At 40.5% G+C, this 20,707-nt stretch overlaps 1 protein-coding gene across 4 annotated transcripts in view; it reads left to right on the top strand.

Moving 5' to 3' along the window:
- The first annotated feature begins 655 nt into the window (after positions 1-655).
- FBXO11 (F-box protein 11) overlaps positions 656-20,707 on the top strand; it is a 98,616-nt gene continuing 78,564 nt past the window's right edge. For 3 of the 4 annotated variants that reach the window (XM_019021094.4, XM_019021095.4, XM_019021096.4), the window contains exon 1: positions 1,467-1,695. In XM_019021094.4, coding sequence (XP_018876639.1) covers positions 1,470-1,695 — 226 coding nt within the window. In that variant the 5' untranslated portion in view covers positions 1,467-1,469. Of the gene's footprint in view, positions 1,696-20,707 lie in introns of all 4 variants that reach the window. The other variant, XM_004029204.5, reaches the window with a different exon arrangement.

Here is a 20,707-nt window from a genome sequence, read left to right on the forward strand (position 1 = left end):
AGGTCAACAAAGCCTTTTCAAGGTTTAGATGATATACGATTAGGCACCGACTCCAAACTTCGCTTACCAAGCCCAAAGCTCGGAGAAGGAAATCTTCAGGGTTTGCAAATACCCTCAGCTTGGCTAAAGGGCACGAAATCTCTAGCGCTCCCTACAGCTCAGATTTTGAACCCACCTACCACAGAAAACCCGAGTTACCAAAGATTGGCTCCCTCGTTCCACTTTTTTTTCAGCTCAAAAAAATCGGGTGAAGGTTGGGGTAGGGGGGAAGCTGAAACGGCGAACCGAAGGATTAATCACTTCTCCCCATTACATCAGCAACCCCCGCCCTTTCCTCCGAGCACCTCCTCTCCCAGAATCGTCGCTACGCACTGGCGCTCTCTTCGCCCACCCCCTGCTCTATTATTTGCCCTGATACCTCCCCATTATCACCCGCCCCGCCACACTCCCCCTTTCCTCTTTCCCCCTCCTAGGCGGGGGAGGAGGAAACCCGAGAGAGGAAACAGGGCGTTGAAGGGACTTCGCGATAAGAGCGGAGGTCCCATTGGCCGGAAGGTTGTATGGGCGCCTTTGATTGGCCGCCTGGACGGAATCCCCGCCCCTTCTTTCCCCGCCCATCCACCCCTCCCCCCGCCGCCCCGCGGCCTTCCCCCGCGCCCCCGGCCAGCCCCGCGGCGGGGAGGGACCGACTGGGCGAGTGGAGGCTCCGGCGGTGTCAATGGCTCCTCCTGCCACGGAGCAGCAGCAGAAGCAGCGGCGACAGGGCTGACGAGGAGGAGGAGGAAAGGTTCCTTTAAGGAGGAGGAACGACGACGCCTCTTTTACCCCCTATCTCCTCCCTTCACACTCATTTCCCCTTCGCCGAGGAGAGAAGGGGGGGAGGAGAGAGAAGAGGCCGAAGAAAGAGAGAAAAATTCCTCACAGAAATCTCTTTCAGGGGGTGTGGGGGGGAGGAAGAGGGAAAAAAAAGAGCCGGGCGCCCCCTGCTCCCTCCCTCCCTTCTCTCCCTCTCTTTTTCTCCCTTCCTCACCCGCCCGCCCACTCCCCCCGCTGCCGGAGACGCCGCTCGCGAGTCGGCGGGACCGGGATCTGTCTCTTCAGCCACCGCCGCCGCCGCCGCCGCGCTTCGCCTCGGGATCCCCAAGCGGCGGACGCCCTTTCTTTCTTTCTCTCGCTCTGCCCGTCTTTCTGCCTTCGTCCCTCGCGGCCGCCCCGCCCGGCGGCCTCGGCCTTCCCCGTGCGTCAGGCCCGCCCGGCCGGCCTTGCTCGGTCTCCGTCTGTCTACCCGGGCCTTTCTCCGGACTCGGGGTCCCGCTCGCCCCCTCCGCCCTCAGCGTCTCCCCTTCCCCTCGCCCCCTCTCCTTCCTCCCCCCTCTCCCACTCTCCCCACCCCTTTCTCCTGCCCCGAAGCTCGCTGTGCGTGTGCGTGTGTGTGTCCCTCCGCCAACGCCGCCACCTCAGCCCGGCAAATGAACTCCGTCCGAGCCGCCAACCGGAGACCCAGGCGAGTGTCGCGGCCGCGCCCGGTGCAGCAACAGCAGCAGCAGCCCCCGCAGCAGCCGCCGCCGCAGCCGCCCCAGCAGCAACCGCCCCAGCAGCAGCCTCCGCCGCCGCCGCAGCAGCAGCAGCAACCTCCGCCGCCGCCACCGCCGCCTCCGCCGCTGCCTCAGGAGCGGAACAACGTCGGCGAGCGGGGTAAGGCCGCGCTACCTCCCAGCCGCCCGCCTTCCCGGGCACCGCGGGAAGGGAGGCCGGGGCGGGCGGGCGGGCGGGCGGGGGCGGCCTGCGCGCCCTGGGGGTGGGAGACCCAAGCTGAGCGGAGGCGGGTCCCCCGGTGCCGCAGTGTCAGCCCGGGCCGGGCCCGGCCGGCAGGAAAAGCCGCGGCTTCCCTTCTCGCCTGGGCTCTCGCTCAGGCCGCGCTTTGTTTGGTTTCGGGGGCTCGGCACCCTCCACCCCCACCCATCCCTTTGGCTTCTCCGCTCGCTCACAGACCCCGCGGGAGTCTGTTGGTGGCCGGGGGGAAGGCGAGCGGCGTGATTTCTCCCTTTTCTGCCGCCTTCCATGGTTTAGTCTGCCTCTTTCTAGTGGTAGGTGGGGGGAGCGACTGGGAGCGATCGGGTGGTGGGGTTGGCTGGGGAACTTGTTTTCCCCCTTTTTTCTGTGTTAGCCTACCCCTTCCTGGGGAGGAGCGGGAGAGGGGAATCGGGGTGGTCTGTGGTGTTGGCAGGGGAACTTGTTTCCCCCGCCCCCCCGTCCCTGGTCACGGGGTAGGGGGAGCAGCGACTCCTCTCCCAACCCCAGAGTGTTTGCTGCGCAGTTTGTCTTTAGTTACAGAACCCCTGGGAAGGACCCATTAAATCAAGACCTTTAAATAAATAAATATAGAATCCATCGGCCATTTCCAGCCCCCTCCCTCGTGTGCAGTGCAGTTACCCTTCCGCTCTATCGACACCCCCTGGCCTGTCCTCCCCTAGCGACCCCCCCATGCCGCGGTGCTACTCTCCGTCTCCTAGTGGGGTTTGAACGCCCCTTGCTTAGAACTGGCCCCTTGGGATATTCTGTGTGTGTGTGTGTGTGTGTGTGCGCGCCCGCGCGCGTGTGTGTGTTGTGTCCAAGGCCTAGTGAAATGTGTCATTTGGACCCAACTGTGTAGCACTGTCTGGTAACCACCATTGTCTAAGGGCTGAGGCTCCCCGAGGTTGAAATCCTGCTTTAGCAAAAATAATGTTCAGTTCTACTTGGATGATGTGGTTATTTTGGGAGGTTTATCGAGGGGGGGGGGGTGTTGCACCTTGGTCTCCAAACATAACCATTCTCTTTATTGATTAGCTGTTCGCACTAGTGGTGGAGGTCAGAACCGTATTTATGTGTACGGTTGTTGTTTTAAGGAGGAGGAGAATTGTTAGGAGACATTTTGCGTGTTTTAGTTGGCGGATTAAGGTTAATTTTACATGCGTTTGTTGTCACACCTCCATTGGTTAAAGGGATTGAGATTAAATGTTTTTTTAAATTATACATTATTTCCTTAAAAACGGTTTCATTGTTGTACTTGATCACAGTATTTAACAAATGAAGGAGGGAGATGTTAATCGGAAAATAGTTTAAAAGGCTTTCACCAGTCAATGTTAAAGGTAGTCTTAGAGAAAGCAGTTTGCTATATGTTGCTTGAAAGAATGTGATGTTTCAAGGCAGTTGGAGATCTTGTGCAACATAATTGGTAAAAGTGTTTTATTTCTTTGATACATTTACCATTTTGGGGGTAAATTTTAAAAATCTGTAGTCTCATTATTTCCTTTCACATATGTCTATCAGTGTTCTTCTGATGTTCCGTTCAAATAATGTTCTTCTTCCAGAATTGGCACTGTATGTAGTACAGCTGACAAATATTTTTGAGAAAACAATGACACTCGATTGAAATTCTATCACTTAATATTAAGGATTCTATTGCTACAGTAAGCTTTTTCAAGATGTGGTAATTGGTTAATAATATTAGCATTGGATCAAAACGTGTCAAACAATTTAGTCTCCTTGTGTATTTTAAAATGTTAACTCTGAATTTTCATTTCAAGATTTGTGTGTAATTTCGAACTTAGTTGATGTAATTTTGTCTTGGACACTTTTATTCATTTCAAAATTATTAGCTACTGAGGTCTATTTTCATTTCTATGTGAAGTAAAGTGACTTGGTTGTCGGCAGTCACATGCCAGAGTGTCAATTTTCTTCACATTGATGTCCATAAACTGTCAATATTCATGAATCCAGATTTCAGTATGTACCCAACCAAATGGTAAATGAAATTTACTGTAGAATTGTTGCTTCTCTGCAGCTAGTACAAACTGTTTTGAAGATTCTGTGTTGGCACAGAGGGGAAAAGAACTTTAGGGAAAATAGTGTGAGTCTTAAAGAGGGCACATAAATGGCCTTAAAATGAATAAAACATTAAGATGAATTCGTTAACTAAAATAATAAAGATGTTGCCAGCCATATGGAAAAATACGTTATTCTTTGAAAAATTGACATTTTACATTTTTTTAAATGTCCGATTCATATAATGATCAGAAGTTAGCTAAGAATACTCTATTTTGAAAGTTTTATGGAGCACGCAAAGTGTCACTTTCCAGTTTGGAAAGAAAGGGATTTTGTTGTTGCTAGTTTAGGAATATGCTGGGTTTAATTATTACAGGATAATTAAAGAACTAAAGCTAAGAATGTATGTGTGGTTTTTTTTTTTTTTTTAACGTTTTACTAACTCTTAATGGATATGTAACATTTGCATTAGGATCTTGGATAGAGTTACTTAATAGTGGATCAGACAACTTTCCAGATAGGGAATCAAAGTGAGACTCGCTGTTTTGAGACAAACTAGTTCAGACTGTATATAAAATCATTTGTTTTATATAAAGATGCATTTCAGGTTCTTTAGTGGTAATAAAATAGTTACAGTATAATATGTTTTCAGGCAAAAAGTCTGTCAGAATGGTCTTTAGCTGCTTCATTGCCCACAGGTTAATTGGTATAAAAACTTCCTTGACACCACTTTTAAATATATTTACATACACACGTGTGTATGTGTATGTGTGTGTGTATGTGGGTATATTTGTGTATATACATGTTTGTACATACATTATGTATGTGTGTGTATATACGCTTTGTCTTATGTGTAATGGCCAGTGTTTGAAGAAGAAAGAAACTAGACCCTATAGATTAAAATGTTTGAGGATTTTTCAAAGCTTTCCATGGGGGAGCATTTCTTACACCCCACGTAAGGAAATATTGGTCTGGGTATTTCATGGACTATTGTGTTCACTCGTTAGCTGAAATGATCAGCTATCCTAAGACTAAATACTAGCCTAATCATTAGCTTTTTTAATTTCTTAAATTCCTGAGATTGGGATTTCATGTACTAGTAGAATTGTATTTTACAGGCCCAGAGCGATGGCTCACGCCTGTAATCCCAGCACTTTGGGAGGTCGAGGCAGGTGGACCACGAGGTCAGGAGTTCAAGACCAGACTGGCCAACTTAGTGAAACCTCGTCTTAACTAGAAATACAAAAATGAGCCAGGCATGGCGGCTCACGCCTGTAGTCCCAGCTACTCTGGAGGCTGAGGCAGGAGAATCGCTTGAACCCGGGAGGCTGAGGTTGCAGTGAGCTGAGATCACACCATTGCACTCCAGCCCAGGTGACACAGTGCAAGACTCTGTCTCAAAAAAAAAATTGTATTTTACGCAGTGACAATTCGGTAATATAGTCCATGATTTAATGAAACAGTAGTGTGGGATTGGATTTTTGATATTTGTTTTGTTTTAAAATTCTAGAAGGAGTTAGCTTTTGCAGCCCGTTCTGATGAATTTATTGTCTTTACTGCAGGAATGTATTTTGTAATTTTTTTAGATATTACAAAGTATGAGGAAAGCTTACAAGTCTACAGAAGTGCTGTGTGTTCTCATCAGTAGTTTTCAGTTGTTAAAATTAATTACTTTGAACTGAGATTGCATCACTGCACTCCAGCCTGGGTGACAGAATGAGACTCGCATCTCAAAAAATAAATAATAAATAAAATGAAATTAATTACTTTGAATAGGTAATATTTCCACAGTTTAAAATTCAAAAGTCTCCTTCATACACCTGCCTCTAGCTACTAAATTCTTCTACCTGGAATCTAATAACTGTTATTAGTTTCTCATTTATTACCTTTTAATAAAAGATGAATTTGGGTTCTGGAAATAATCTTGACATGGGAGTTTTTGAAAATAGATGTAATTTTTTTCTAGTTATTGGAAAAGTCACAGGACTGTTTTGAAGTGCTGAAAATCTAATTGTGATATATATAGTTCAAGAAATTTAATGAATGCATTAATAGATTTTGCTATTTATTTCTACTCTGAACTAATCTTGTAGAATAAAAACCTAGTCTCTCTAATCCCATATTTGTGGGATAAAAACCTTATCTATGACACACATATATATGTGTGTACATATATATACATATATGTACACACGTGTATATATATACATATATATATATCTCCCCACCGGGAATATTTTATGTAATATTATACGTACTGAATGATTTCAATTTTTAAAAACCCTGCAAATCCATATACACGTGTATATATACACACACGTATGTGTGTGTGTATATGTACATATACGTATATATGTGTGTATATATACGTACATACACGTATATGTGTGTGTATATATACGTGTATATATGTGTGTATACATATGTATATACTTTTTTCTCGACACTGTACTGATGAGGAATGAGCTATATATTTATAATATGCAGCAGCCAGGAGACACTCCTTGCTGTTCTAGTCAGGAATGCTAGTTATACTTTCTGTGGCATTGTTCTAGCATGTGATATTTTACCTTCATGGATCCTCTGCAGTCTTAATAGAGGAGTTCTGCACAAGAAACATAATTTTTCCTGTTTTAGGAAGTAAGTACTGTGGGGTACTACTCTGTCATCTGGTGGCTAACCCTTCCAAATGTATCCAATGAGAGGAGACAGTGCCACTCAACCTTTTGGGGGCAGAAGTATGGGAGCTGTAAAAAGAGCCTATTTTCTCAAAGCTTGGAACTTACTTGAGGGATAGAAACAGAGTAGTGTTGCTATTAGTGTTAAAGTTCTGCTGATGAGGCCTAAGAGCTCTGCTGATAAGGCCTAAGAGCTCTTCTTATCCTGCTTTTCTCCCTTTACTGGAAATTCTGACAAACCCAAGAGAAGGCCAACCAGCTTGGAGACCTACTAGGTAAGGCAGGAACCACAAGTAGTTCCTGATCTGTTAGTGAGAACCCCTAGTTTGAGTATTTTCTCAAGTCCCCCCGGCCCCCACCGTTTGTTTTAACTTTAAAAATAACCAGTTTACAGTAATGAGCTATTTCAACATGAGGTCTTTTATTGTCCCCCTATTTATCCCTGATATTAAAGTTACTCTTATTTTGTTTCTGTCTTGTCCCACTTATCTTTGAAGTATTACTCTGTTTTAGACCTTGCAATTCACTGATTTATCAGACCTTTGAAATACATTGTTATCTTCCACAGAATTATAGTATGTGACTTTGTTGGCAAAGTATTCCCCAAATTGCAGTTGCTACCCTGTGAAAATAAAATTATGAAGATACACTATAAGGAATGAGACAGTATGATGTAAAGAGCTCAGAGTTAAAGCTAGCTAGATCTGGGTTCTAATCCTGACTACACATCTGATTAGTTATTTAACATTTGGTGAGCAATGGTACCTCTCTGAGCCTTACTTTGTAATCTTTCAAGTGGGAATCACACCTGCCTTATAGAACATTTGTAAGGATGAGAGATAGTAAAGTACCTAGCACATGATAGATATTTAATAAATGATAGGTCTTTTAAATATAAAAAGTAAGGGATTGTATCAGCTGTATATAAAATTAAACCCAAGAGATAAAATTCAATCTGTATGACTTGTTACAACCTCAGAGAAACTGATTTGTTGAAGCTTATACCAATTCTTTTTTTTTTTTTTTTTTTTGAGACGGAGTCTTGCTCTGTCGCCCAGGCTGGAGTACAGTGGCGCGATCTCGGCTCACCGCAAGCTCCGCCTCCCGGGTTCACACCATTCTCCTGCCTCAGCCTCCCGAGTAGCTGGGACTACAGGTGCCCACCACCACGCCCGGCTAATTTTTTGTATTTTTAGTAGAGACCGGGTTTCACCATGTTAGCCAGGATGGTCTCGATCTCCTGACCTCGTGATCCGCCCGCCTCGGCCTCCCAAAGTGCTGGGATTACAGGCGTGAGCCACTGTGCCTGGCCCCCTTATACCAATTCTGTAAGAGATTTTATTACTTTTTTTTTTAATAAATGAAGAAATAGAGGCTCAGCTATACAACAATGAAGATGCATAGTAAGTAGCAAAAAAATTTCAAAATTGATTTATATCACCTAATCTTTCTATAAACAAGGGAAGATACCAAAATACATTTGGCAGAATGTTTGTATAACTTTCAGGGGATGCAATAACCTGCCCCTTGAAGCAGATCTGTCGCCTGTCCTATTCCATCTGTCCTATTGGAGATGGCTGCACTAGTCTGATGCTATTGAATGTTGACTTATCTGGTTTCACATTTTTCAAGTAATATTCTGATTATAATTTTACCTCTTATGTAGATTTGTCTCAAGATGAGACTGTACTGATTGACCAGCATGTTTTTCCAGTGTGTTGATGAGATCATTAAGCACTCAGTATACAAAGAAGGGTAGATTTCCCCTGAATTACTCCTAAGTTATGAATAAAGGGTATTAACTGATTTTAGCTCATGGTTGTAGGCTGGACTATTTCAGGAGGAGAAAAATGTGCGTTAAATTAGTTTTAGATTTCAGTGGTAATTTTGACTGGTTTGTGGACTAAATATTCTTTTCTCACCATGGTTTGGTGTGTTTCTTATATGTGTAGCTTGGAGTTTTTATATATGTTTGGTTAGCATAAAAAATGTGCTTAAACTTAATCCTTAGAAAATAGAGAAATGAAACCAACTAACTTCCTTTACATGATTTATTTCAGTTGAAGGCAAATATCAAAAATGTTTATTTTCCTTTGAAAATGAATGCATTAATTGCATTTAAAACGTTTTTTAAAAACCCCGAATAAGATAGCATGTTAAAGCAAGTGTGAGTTCAATATGTTAATTGCTTGCTCTCCCAATTTCTAAAAACCCCGTTGTTAAATGTTTTGTTCTTTTTGACAAATGAAGATCATGGGGCTATGTTCAAAAAGGGGAGAAAATTGTTTTCTTCCATGTGGTGACTAAACCTTAGAAAACATTAAGGAATATTTTCACATCTCATGAGAGAAGAGGTGTCATTCATCCTTTTTTTTGTGTGAAGAGAGCTTTTGTATTTTCTCATACTTAGAGATTATTTGAAGGCTAGAAATGGAGTAAGAATATGTACTTTTAGTTATTTTTCTGATAATAGTGATAATCTCATTTTTACTCTTTTTCCCTAGTGAACAACACTGCTTTTCCAGATGGTTGAGTTGAATTGTGGCAAAATCTTTGTTGGAAATTTTTCTTTTTTCTTTTCCTTTTTTTTTTTTTTTGGTTTAAGACACGGTCTCACTCTGTCACCCAGGCTGGAGTGCAATGGTGTGATCTTGGCTCACTGCAACCTCTGCCTCCTGAGTTCAAGTGATTCTCCTGCCTCAGCCTCCTGAGTAGCTGGGATTATAGGTGCACACCACCATGCCTGGCTGATTTTTGTATTTTTAGTAGAGACGGGTTTCCCCATGTTGGCCAAGCTGGTCTCAAACTCATGATGTAAAGTGATCTGCCCGCCTCAGCCTCCCGAAATGCTGGGATTACAGGCGTGAGCCACCTCACCCGACCAGAAGTTTTTCTTTAGTGTGAAATTAACTGGCCACTATGTGGGTTTAACCTTTGATATTGGTGTCTGTGTTACTGTAGTATAACCAACTGACTTGAATCAGTTTAGCCTTTGCTGATTTGCCAGCTCTACTTGGGTTTAGATACAATAATTCTTTTTTATATCCAAGCATTGATTTTTCTATCTTCCATTCATAGTATATTAACATACTGTATATAAGAACATGTGGCTTTATGAGATTCTAACACTTAGGAGGAAAGGGGATGGGGAAGAGGAGAGCATATAACTTTTTTATTCCCTTGTTATATATTGAGATGGACAACGTTGGTATGTATGTCACTAGTTATTGTTTCTTCCCACATAATTGGTCATAACTTTTTGAAAAAAGAAAAAAACAAGCTTTAAAGGGAATTAGAAGTGAATAAAATTTAACAAATGAATAGTAGGAGTCTTTCCAGACTTCTATCATAGTAAAGAAGAAAGATCAAAGAAGATTTGTTGAAAGAAATACAAGTTGGAGTAAGGCACTATATTTTGAAAGCTAGTATTTTTAGCAAAGTGTTCTTATGGTAAAGGAAATTACAGACTCGCTCACTTTTTTTCGTATAAGGTCAGCAATACATAAAAGTAGCCGCTAAACTACTTCACACTTATGTATGAATGACTGATGTCTTCGTTAATTCTCTGAAAGACATTTGCATTTTTAAGAGACTGATTATGATAACTTGTCAAATTTTGGTATTTTAGGCCAAGTAAAAGAGGGAAGCGAAATTAAACAATTGGGCGGGGCATAGTGGCTCACGCCTGTAATCCTAGCACTTTTTGGGAGGCTGGGTGGGGTGGATCGCTTGAGCCCAGGAGTTTGAGACCAGCCTGGGCAACATGGCGAAACCCCGTCTCTACAGAAAATACAAAGTTAGCTGGGAGGTGGTGGCCCATGCCTGTAGTCCCAGCTACTCAGGAGGTTGAGGTGAGAGGATCATCTGAGCCAGGGAGGTCAAGGCTAGAGTGAACTGTGATCGAGCCACTGCACTCCAGCCTGGGTGACAGAGTTTTAAGACCTTGTCTCAAAAAAGAAAAGAAAAGAAAAGAAACAATTTGGAGAAAGACCTTTCGGGTAGGAGTGATTCTTCAGAGGCAAATAAAGTATTGCGGGAAAGGGAGAGTAGAGGATTCCTGCAAGAATCACTTAACATTACATGTTTATTTCTTTTCCTGATCTTTTTCTGACTTTTAAATTTTTCTCTTAAAGTTTCACTTTTTAGAAAATACTCAAAAGACTAATTTTGGGTTGAGGATTGTGAGGGAGAGAAGTAGAGTATGTATGAATCATTTGCATTAGCAATAGTTGTTTGAATTAGAAACAGTCTATAGTTTTTAAAATATAAATGGTCTATATACATTTAAAACTATATAGTTATGGCCGGGCATGGTGGCTCATGCCTGCAATCCCAGCACTTTGGGAGGCTGAGGCGAGTGGATCATGAGGTCAGGAGTTCGAGACCAGCCTGGCCAACATGGTGAAACCCTGTCTCTACTAAAAATACAGAAATTGGCTAGCTGGGTAATGTGGCAGTTGCTTGTAATCCCAGCTACTCGGGAGGCTGAGGCAGGAGAATCGCCTGAAACCAGAAGGCGGAGGTTGCAGTGAGCCCAGATCGTGCCACTGCACTCCAGCCTGGGTGAAAGAGTGAAATTCTGTCTCAAAAAACAACAACAACAAAAACTATATAGTTATTTAAATTGTGGAAATAATTTCTGTTAATCTTGTAATTGAAATATGTAAGTGCACAAATCATCCGTGTACAGCTTGATTACTTTTCATGAAGTAAACACATCTATGTAACCAAAAATACCTACAGCAAGGAATAAAGCACTACTGGTATCCCAGAAGTGTCCCCCTTGAAGGGCCTTCCTAGTCACTGTTCCCAACCCCATCTTTCTGATTGCTTGGATTACTTGTACCTGTTCCTTAACTTTATGTAAATGTAACCCCCCAGTATGTACTCCTATGTGTCTGACAGAATTCTCCCTTAATATTTGTTGTGAGCTTCATCCATATTGCTGCTTGTAGCATTAGTTTTTTCATTGTTCATTCTTGTTGCTGTTTAGTATTACATTGTATGAATATACTACAGTTTATCCATTCTACAGTTGATGGACATAGGATTGTTTTTGTGTTTGGATGTCAGGAGTAGTGCTACTGTGAGCATTCCTTTTTTTCTGCATTTTTTTCTTTGCATATGTGAGCATTCTTACACATTTGCCACATTCCGTGTGAGTTTTATACCTCAGCATATATCATTGCTGATATTTTCTCAAAGACAAAATTTCCATTTACTTTGCAAGAAATGGAAACTAAAACAGCTTTAAGGTGTGTGAATATGGCATCTCATAATTATGTTACTAAAATAATTGGAAATTATTTTATTTTAAATATTGGTGTTTTTCTTGAGTCTCTTGGTATCCTTTAACAGTTCAGTCTTGAGGCTTACAGTGTTAACCTTTTCCACAAAAAACAGAGGAGGAGACTGCCGTGTTCTTTTCCATTTTCATTTTTTTGCAGATAGGCCACAGTTGGTATTAAAATATGTTGGGTTATCGTAAACGTTGTTTTTGTGCTAAAATTTTTTATCCACAGATTTGATTGATTTAAACTTTGGACACATAAACATTTAATAGTTCTTTTAATTTTAAGTTTTTGCAAGTATACTGTCTAAATATCTAAGGAACTTTTTTCCCACTAGTCAGAAAGTTTATTCACTAACTTAATATCACTTTGATTTCCCCTCAAAGATTGTAGGTTGGGTTGCTTTGAGGAGTGGAAGACATCTTTTTTGTATTTAAGAATTTAAAAAAATACTGTGGACTTTAATATGTGATTCTGGGCCTTCATTCCAAAAACTTGCTTCCTTTTGCTGCTGAAGTGGTGATAAGTAATTTTGTTTCTCCACTTAAGTTTGGAACCTGTTTCTTACTCCTTTAAAGTTTATCTGTTTAACTCTTATGAAAATATTTTGCTATTATTTGGACAGTTATTTCATTTCTAGTTTTCTGCGTATTCTTGACTACCCTTTATTGTCTTACAATAAGCTTATTTTAAAATTGTGAAACTTTCACAGAAAAATGGGGGCATATTTTGCTTTTAGAGATGTTTTTCTGGTCCTTGACTGGACCTTTCCGTTCCTGGTGTATAGGAGGAAGCTGAAAAAGTGCCTCTGCCCAGCATCCTTGATAAGTTGTTCAAGTGAAAGCTTGTACTAAAGTGCTAGTGGCATATAAACTTGTATTCCTCATGATACAGGTATCCTCTGAGAATGACAGGGCTCTGTTCATCAGGAACTACTTGTTTGAAATTGATGATATGGTAGCCTTAGATAGCAAAGGAGGAACATTTCATTATTTCACATTTGCTCTTTCAGCACTTAACCAGTCCAATGTTAATGCTACCAGTTGATCTCTCTTATCCACAAAAAGCAGTGTGGAGGAGACTGCCCTTGCTTTCCATTTTCTTTTTTCAGCACATAGCCACATTCGGTAAATGTTGCCATTTACTGAACATTATCCCTAAATTTGGGGATAAGGAGCCTGAGCTGCTTCAGGGTGACATTTATGTCTTCCCTTTTTCCAGAGTGGTTTCTTAATCTTATCTTTAAATTAGAGGATTTTTGAATAAGATGACTTCTGAGATGCTCTAAAATTCTTTATCATTTGGGTTGCCAGTATAAATCAGCAAGGTTTGAATTTGTTAGGTTATCACCATGCAAACGTAGTTCTTGCCCTTGTGGAACTTAAAGTTAAGAAACTGAGTTTAAATAAAATTTGAAATTAGTCTGAATTGCAAGTAAGCTTGTTGGTTTTATTTTCATTGTCTTCTGGTTTTTAATTTTTCTTCTAACAAGTAGAAATCAACTTTTGTATTGAATAGATTAATAATTTATCTCCTGAGCCACTCCATGTTTTTCTGCCTGAATAAGATACATACATATTTCTAAGGATAGAGATACACAGATCTGTCTATCCTTATATCTCCAGTATGTGTATATATATATATATGCACATAGAGATGTGATTTATATATATTTATAAAACACTGAAGTTTCATGTAGCCTTAGCCTTAGACTGTTTGCAAGACCAGCAGAGTATGTTAAAAGAGTTTTCTGTGAAATGTTAATAAGATGAAGGCTTGTTTTGACCCCCACGGTCTGGTATATGTTCTGCCATTTATTTATTTATTTATTTATTTATGTATTTTGAGACGGAGTATCACTGTGTTGCAGTGGTGCAATGTTGACTCACTGCAACCTCTACTCCTGGGTTCAAGCAGTTCTCGTGCCTCAGCCTCCGGAGTAGCTGGGATTACAGGCACGTGCCACCATGCCTGGCTCATTTTTTTGTATTTTTAGTAGAGACAGGGTTTCACCACCCGAACCAGGCTGGTAATTATTTATTGAATTACCTTTGGACCACACTTCAAAAGTTGTTGCAGCCTAGCGATTATGTTATAGCATTTTGATGTAAATGACTTAAAAAAAAAAACGCCTAGATAGGAAAATTAACTGCAGAGTTGGGGTTATTAATCTTGTTTTTGTGGTATTAGCTTTTTTCATTATATTCATTGTTTTGGCTGTTACATTCATTGTTTTGGCCATGTATCTAGAAATTGAAGGTAGGAGGACAGGTTTAAATTAAATTATATGTTGCTAGAATCTAAGCACCTCAATTGCAGAGATAAAACAATATTTTGTTTCCTCATAAGCATGTTTAATCCCACATAGCAAGCAGTAGTTGTAACTCCCAGGATGCCTTTATGAATCTTTCTGATTCTGCATTGCAGCATGTCAGAGGAAACCTGTACTCTATTTCTGCATCATGTGAGAACCTTGTAGCTGAAATATCTAGAGTTGAAAAACTGAGCTGGAAGATCCGGATGTAGGGAGGTTGATCACAGTATGTAAAGTCAAGTCCCTGGTTTTAGGGGGCTAGGAAAGTGTTACATACCAATCAATGACATGTGTTAATAACACATGCAGTGAAACAGAAAATATACCCTTTTGGGTGGAATATCTAAAAATTTTTGGTGAAATGTTAACTAATATCTTGAGATGGTGGTGGCGAGTTGATTTTTGTTATTCTTTTACATATCTTTGCTTTTCAAATACTGTATATGGAATCTACAGGGAGGGAGGCTTCGTGACATTGTCTTTGGCAGTGATTTCATGGATATAACACCTAAAGGACAGGCAACAAAAGTAAAAATAGACAAGTGAGACATCAAACTACAAAGCTTCTACACAGCAAAGGAAACAGTCAACAAAGTGAAAGGACATCCTATGAAATGGGAGAAAATATTTGCAAACCATATATCTGATAAGGAGTTAATCTCCAAAATATTTAAGGAACTTCTACAACTTAGTGGCAGAAAAACTAATAACCTATTTAAAAATGAGCTAAAGACTTCAATAGACATTCTCCAAAGAAGACATACAGATGGCAAGCAGGTATATGGAAAAAGACTCAACATCATTAATCATCAGGGAAATGCAAATAAAAACCACAGTGAGATATCTTTTCATCCCTACTAGGATGACTGTTAATAAAAACACAGAAGACAAGTGTTGGTGAAGATACGTAGAAATTGAACCCCTTATACACTGTTGGTAGAAATGCAAAATGGTGTAACTATTATGGAAAACAGTGTGGAGGTCCTCAAAAAATTAAAAATAGAACTATCATATGATCTAGCAGTTCTTCTTCCAAGTATTTATTCAAAAGAAATGAAATCAGGAACTTGAAGAAATACTAGCACTCCCATGTTTATAATAGCACGATTCACAATAGCCAAGACGTGGAAACAGCCCACAACATGTCCATTGACAGATGAAGAAATAAAGAAAATGTGGTGTATACATGCAATGGAATGTTATTCAGTCTTAAGGAATTCTGCAATGTGCAACATTGATGTAGTTTGAGGACATTATGCTAAATGAAATAAGCCAATCGCAGACAAATACTGCATGATTTCACTTAAATGAAGTTATCTGAAATAGTCAAATTTATAGAATCAAAGAGTGGAATCGTGGTTGTCAGGGGTGAAAGGGAGGGGAGGGGGAAATGTGGAGTTACTAGTCAGCAGGCATGAAGTTTCAGTTAAGCAGGATGAATAAGTTCCGCCATACAGTATTGTACCTATAGTCAACAGTACTGTATTGTACACTTAAACATTTGTTAAGAAGGTAGTATTCATGTATGAGAATAAAGTAAAAAGTAATAGTTTTGGCAATGGCTCATGCCTGTAATCCCAGCATGTTGGGAGGCAGAGGCAGGAGGATTGCTTGAGCCCAGGAAGTTGATATTTGGGACTCTGAACCAGTGATTGTGTCTTTCCAGGATAAGTTTGCGACTGTAGCATAAAATTCTTTTTGCGTCAGATAATTTGATTATGGTAGTAAATACGTACAAATATTTTGCTCACAAGCCTGTTGAATGATGGAAGATGAAAAATTTAGTATGCAAATAAACTGGATAATTAGAAAAGAGGAATTTAATGTTGATCACAACAGGTGGCTATTTTTTCTGAAGGTACCCTAGTGGTATGGACTCATGTCTGTTTAATAATTTTATGTGGGGAATATTTTCTTTTTGTAAAACTTGAGTTTACCTGTGAAGAAATTAGTCACTGTCAATTTATTAGGTGTTGAAACAGATTGCTAAGGGAAATAATTTCATCATTATTGGTTAAAAAAAAAAGCCCCTCTCACTTTCTAAGAGGATTTCTAAGAAGAATTTGGGAATAAGTAGGAACCATTTTTTTAAAAATGTAGGACTTTGAAACATAAATTTAGTTCTTAGATTTTTAATTGACTCATCTCACACTCACTTGATTAGTTGTCGGACCATCTTACAGGCTTCTTATAAACCTAAACCAAGAGAAAACAAGTGTTTTCCTGAGAAAGCACACTAAAAAACCTTCATTAAAGAGATCAACTAAATTTTGTTGCTTTTTGTTTTTTAAGTGGAAGCTACTGATGTGGTTAAGGAAAAATCAGTAAGTATAGATTCTAGGGAATAGTCTACATGGTTCTATGAAGAGCCGATCACAGATTTATTTAATGTATTTCTCTGAAACAGTGACTTTTAGTAGCTGAAGAAGGAAGAAAAGCAACATAACCGGATTTAAACAAAGCTTTTGTTTTTTCATGAAGCAGTCATATTGGTGTTATGTCAGTTGGGGGAGATTTTTGAAAGTTATGTTATGGAAACTGTAACTTATAAAAAAGTACTGCTAACTTATAAAAAAGTACTGCTAGTCATTTGCACATAGACACTTAGTGAATGATTGTTTCTGTTTTCCTTCATCTTCTCTGGTCCAAGGTGTGTTCATATAATTACTTAATTTACATTATTGAGCATATTAAATATGTTCATAGATGATTAAAAACTGGGTGAGATTAAGTACTCGACCAAGAACAAATCAAATTACTTTGAATAACCTGTTTTTAAAAAAGCAGATGTGTTTTAATCTGTGTGGAAAGAAAAAAAATGAGCAGACTCTTTGAACTGTCTAGCTAGAACCAAATATAGCAGATAGGGGCTACAGTTGAGGTTCTGAAGTGTGTGTGGTTTGGGTGCTTGGGTGTGTATAAACACATGATACTGTATCATAGCAATAAGATTTGTAAAACATTGCAATGGCTGAAAAACTGTCTAACAGGAAATTTTAAGTGTTATTCCAAAGAAGAACAAGCCTAAAAGTAAGTTAACCTTTCAGAGTGGTTGAAAGTAATTTTTAAAAGAAAAAGGTTGCTCAGCTATTTTTTTCCTATTATATACTCAAAAGATAGCTAAAGAAAATGAATTTAAATTATTAGACTGACATAAAGAACATCTGGTAAATTCTAAAATGGGCCACTAAAGAAGATTATATCCTTTCTTTTTGGGTGTCAGCTTACTTTAGATACTTTAAAATTATCTTGGAGATGGTAAATTAGTCAGGAATGGTATTATAGAATGTTTGAAATAGAAGGAACCACTGTCCCAATTCTTGAGGTTTGTTCAGAGTGATGTTTGGATTTAGAGCCCAAGTCTCCAGATTCCCAGTCAGTAATGATAATGTTACCTGTTCTGGTTCCAAAATTGTATCATCATTCTAGTCATTTTTCATTTTAGTGAGTTGTTGGACCTATTGATCTGTTCATGGTTACAAGGGGTAGATGGGAGCATGGAATACTCTCTCAGAAGAAATGTGTAAGTGCCAAGTGAGCGGTGTAGATCATGAGTGCCTGGCACCCTAGAAATCCTTAAGTGAATTAAAGAATACATACATATATATATCTTTCATTTTTTAGGGATTTTTTTTTTCAGACAAGGTCTCACTCTGTCACCCAGCAGGAACACAGTGGCACAGTCACTGCTCTCTGCAGCCTCGAACTGCTAGGCTCAAGAGATCATTCTGCCTCACCTCTGCGCCAGTAGCTAGGACTACAGGTGTGTCCCTCCAAGCCCGCTAATGGGTTTTTTTGAGACAGAGTCTCAGTCATTCAGGCTGGAATGCAATAGCACAATCTCGGCTCATTGCAGCCTCTGCCTCCCAGGCTCAAGTGATCCTCCTGCCTTAGTCCCCCAAGTAGCTGGGACTACAGGCATGTGCCACCATGCCCGGCTAATTTTTGTATTTTTTGTAAAGACGAGATTTCACCATGTTGCCCAGACTGGCCTTGAACTCCTGGGCTCCAGCAGTTCGCCCACCTCAGCCTCACAAAGTACTGGTATTACAAGCATGAGCCACCATGCCTGGCCCCACAAAGTGTTTTGTAGAGACAGGGTCTTGTTTCGTCTCCTAGGTTGGTCTTGAACTCTTCACCTTAAGCGATCCTCCCACCTCAGCCTCACAAAGTGCTGGGATTACAGGTATAAGCCACTGGCACGGGACATAGAATTTAAGGGGGAAAGTCAGTTATTTTGTTTTCCCTGTTCTTTCATTCCCCAGAGGTAGCTCTTAACTGTTCTTTTGTGTTGGTTCTTTTGAAAAGAAAAAAAAAAAAAAATTCGAGATAGGGTCTTGTCTCCCCCCTCCCCCCCACCTTTTTTTTTTTGAAACGGAGTTTCGCTCTTGTTGCCCAGGCTGGAGTGCGATGGCGCAATCTCAGCTGACCGCAACCTCCACCTCCTGGGCTGAAGTGATTCTCTTGCCTCAGCCTCCCAAGTAGCTGGGATTACAGGTGTGCACCACCATGCCCATCTAAGTTTGTATTTTTAGTAGAGATGGGGTTTCTCCATGTTGGTCAGGCAGGTCTTGAACTCCCAGTCTCAGATGATCTGCCCACCTCAGTCTCCAAAAGTGCTGGGATTACAGGCATGAGCCACGGTGTCTGGCCTTGTCGCTCTTTTACCCAGACTAGAGTGTAATGGCTTGATCACAGCTTACTGTAGCCTCAACCTCTGCCTCTCGATTAGCTGGAACCACAGGCATGTGCCACTATGCTCAGTTAATTTTTAATTTTTTTTTGGTAGAGACGGGTCTCACTGTGTTGCACAGGCTTTTTCAATTTTTTAAATGCATGTGTATATAAACGCTTTTTTTCATTAAAAACAAACCATACTGTATGTATTATTTTGTAACCTAAGTTTCATTTTTTGCTTAAAGATATCCTGGGCATTTTTCTGTATCAGTATAAATAGAGGATTACCTCATTCTTTTTTACAGTTGCAGAGTAGTCTTTTACATGAATGTACCACAGTGTATTAAATATTTATGTTAACATTTAAATTCTTGTATGCTGTTAAAGAACTGCAGCAAACAACCCTATACAAATATCTTTACATGTTTATATCACAATTTTAGTAGAAAGATTCACCTTTTTTTTTTTTTTGAGACAGAGTCTCGCTCTGTCTCCCATGCTGGAGTGCAGTGGCGCGATTTCAGCTCACTGCAACCTCCACCTCCCAGGTTCAAGCGATTCTCCTGCCTCAGCCTCCTGAGTAGCTGGGATTACAGGCACACGCCACCATGCCCTGCTAATTTTCGCATTTTTAGTAGAGACAGGAGTTTCACCATGTTGGTCAGGCTGGTCTTGAACTCCTGACCTTGTGATCTGCCCACCTCGGCCTCCCAAAGTGCTGGGATTACAGCGTGAGGCACCGTGCCTGGCGAAAGGTTCACTTTTTAAAAGTGGGTTATTGGGTCAAAGGGTTTTTCTGTTTTTAAGCTTTATTGAATTATAATTAATATATTTTAAAATGCCCATGTTTAATTACACATCTTGATGATTTGGAGGGATATTTGCGTTTTAAAGTTTGGTAAATGTTGCCAAATTTGTTTTCAAAAAGAAGGTTGCATAATTTATAATCCCATCATTAATGCATGAGGTTAAGTATTGAATGAATGAATACATGAGATACTTGAGAGTAAAGAGGCAACTAGTGTTAGGGCTGAAATGATTTGGAAGGACTGTTCAGAGATAGCGGGGGTGCTTAAACTATACCTTGAGGAATGAGTATGCCACAGATAGAGGAAAGGAGGGGAAACAGGATATTCTTAGTGAGAGAGAATGGGCCAAAGGCCATAGAAGATTTATCAGGACAGAATTTTACTTTGTTGTCATACTCCTTTCGTCTCTCGGTTCACTTTATGTTGGCATTTTTTTGGTGGGGGGAAAAGGAACTAGGCACTCTCTTGTCTTCAAGGCTTTACTCTACCACCTGTGGAACAATCTTTTCCAAGTCTTGTATGCTTTGGCTGTTTCTCTTTTACAAAATTCTTCCTTAGACAAACTCATGTACACATTGTTCTTTTTTTTTTTCTTTTTTTGAGACTGAGTCTCCCTCTGTTGCCCAGGCTGGAGTGCAGTGGTGTGAGCTCGGCTCACTGCAGCCTCCACCTCCTGGGTTCAAGTGTTTCTCGTGCCTCAGCCTCCTGAGTAGCTGGGATTACAGGCATACACCACCACGCGCTTGGTAGAGACAGGGTTTGCCATGTTGGCCAGACTGGTCTTGAACTCCTGACCTCAGTGATTTACTCACCTCGGCCTCCCAAAGTGCTGGGATTACAGGCGTGAGCCACCGCACCTGGCTTACACATTGTTTTTGAGTGAGCCATATGCCGTACTACTGCAGTTTTCTTTTTTTTTTTTTGACACTGTAGTAAAATTGTGAACTCAGTGGTTGCTTGACTTCAGTATTCGATCACTTCCTTTTATGTGTCTTATGTCTTCTTGATAGCTTTCCCATATCTCAGCCTCAGGTGTTTGCTGTCATTTACAGTTGTTGTTAGGCCCATTTATGCTTAATGAAGAATTACCAGTTAATATTTATTTGATAATGTTTTATATAGTAAGCTCAT

This window comes from Gorilla gorilla, chromosome 12, assembly GCF_029281585.2.
Source record: "Gorilla gorilla gorilla isolate KB3781 chromosome 12, NHGRI_mGorGor1-v2.1_pri, whole genome shotgun sequence".
In the NCBI taxonomy this organism is placed as follows: domain Eukaryota; kingdom Metazoa; phylum Chordata; class Mammalia; order Primates; family Hominidae; genus Gorilla; species Gorilla gorilla.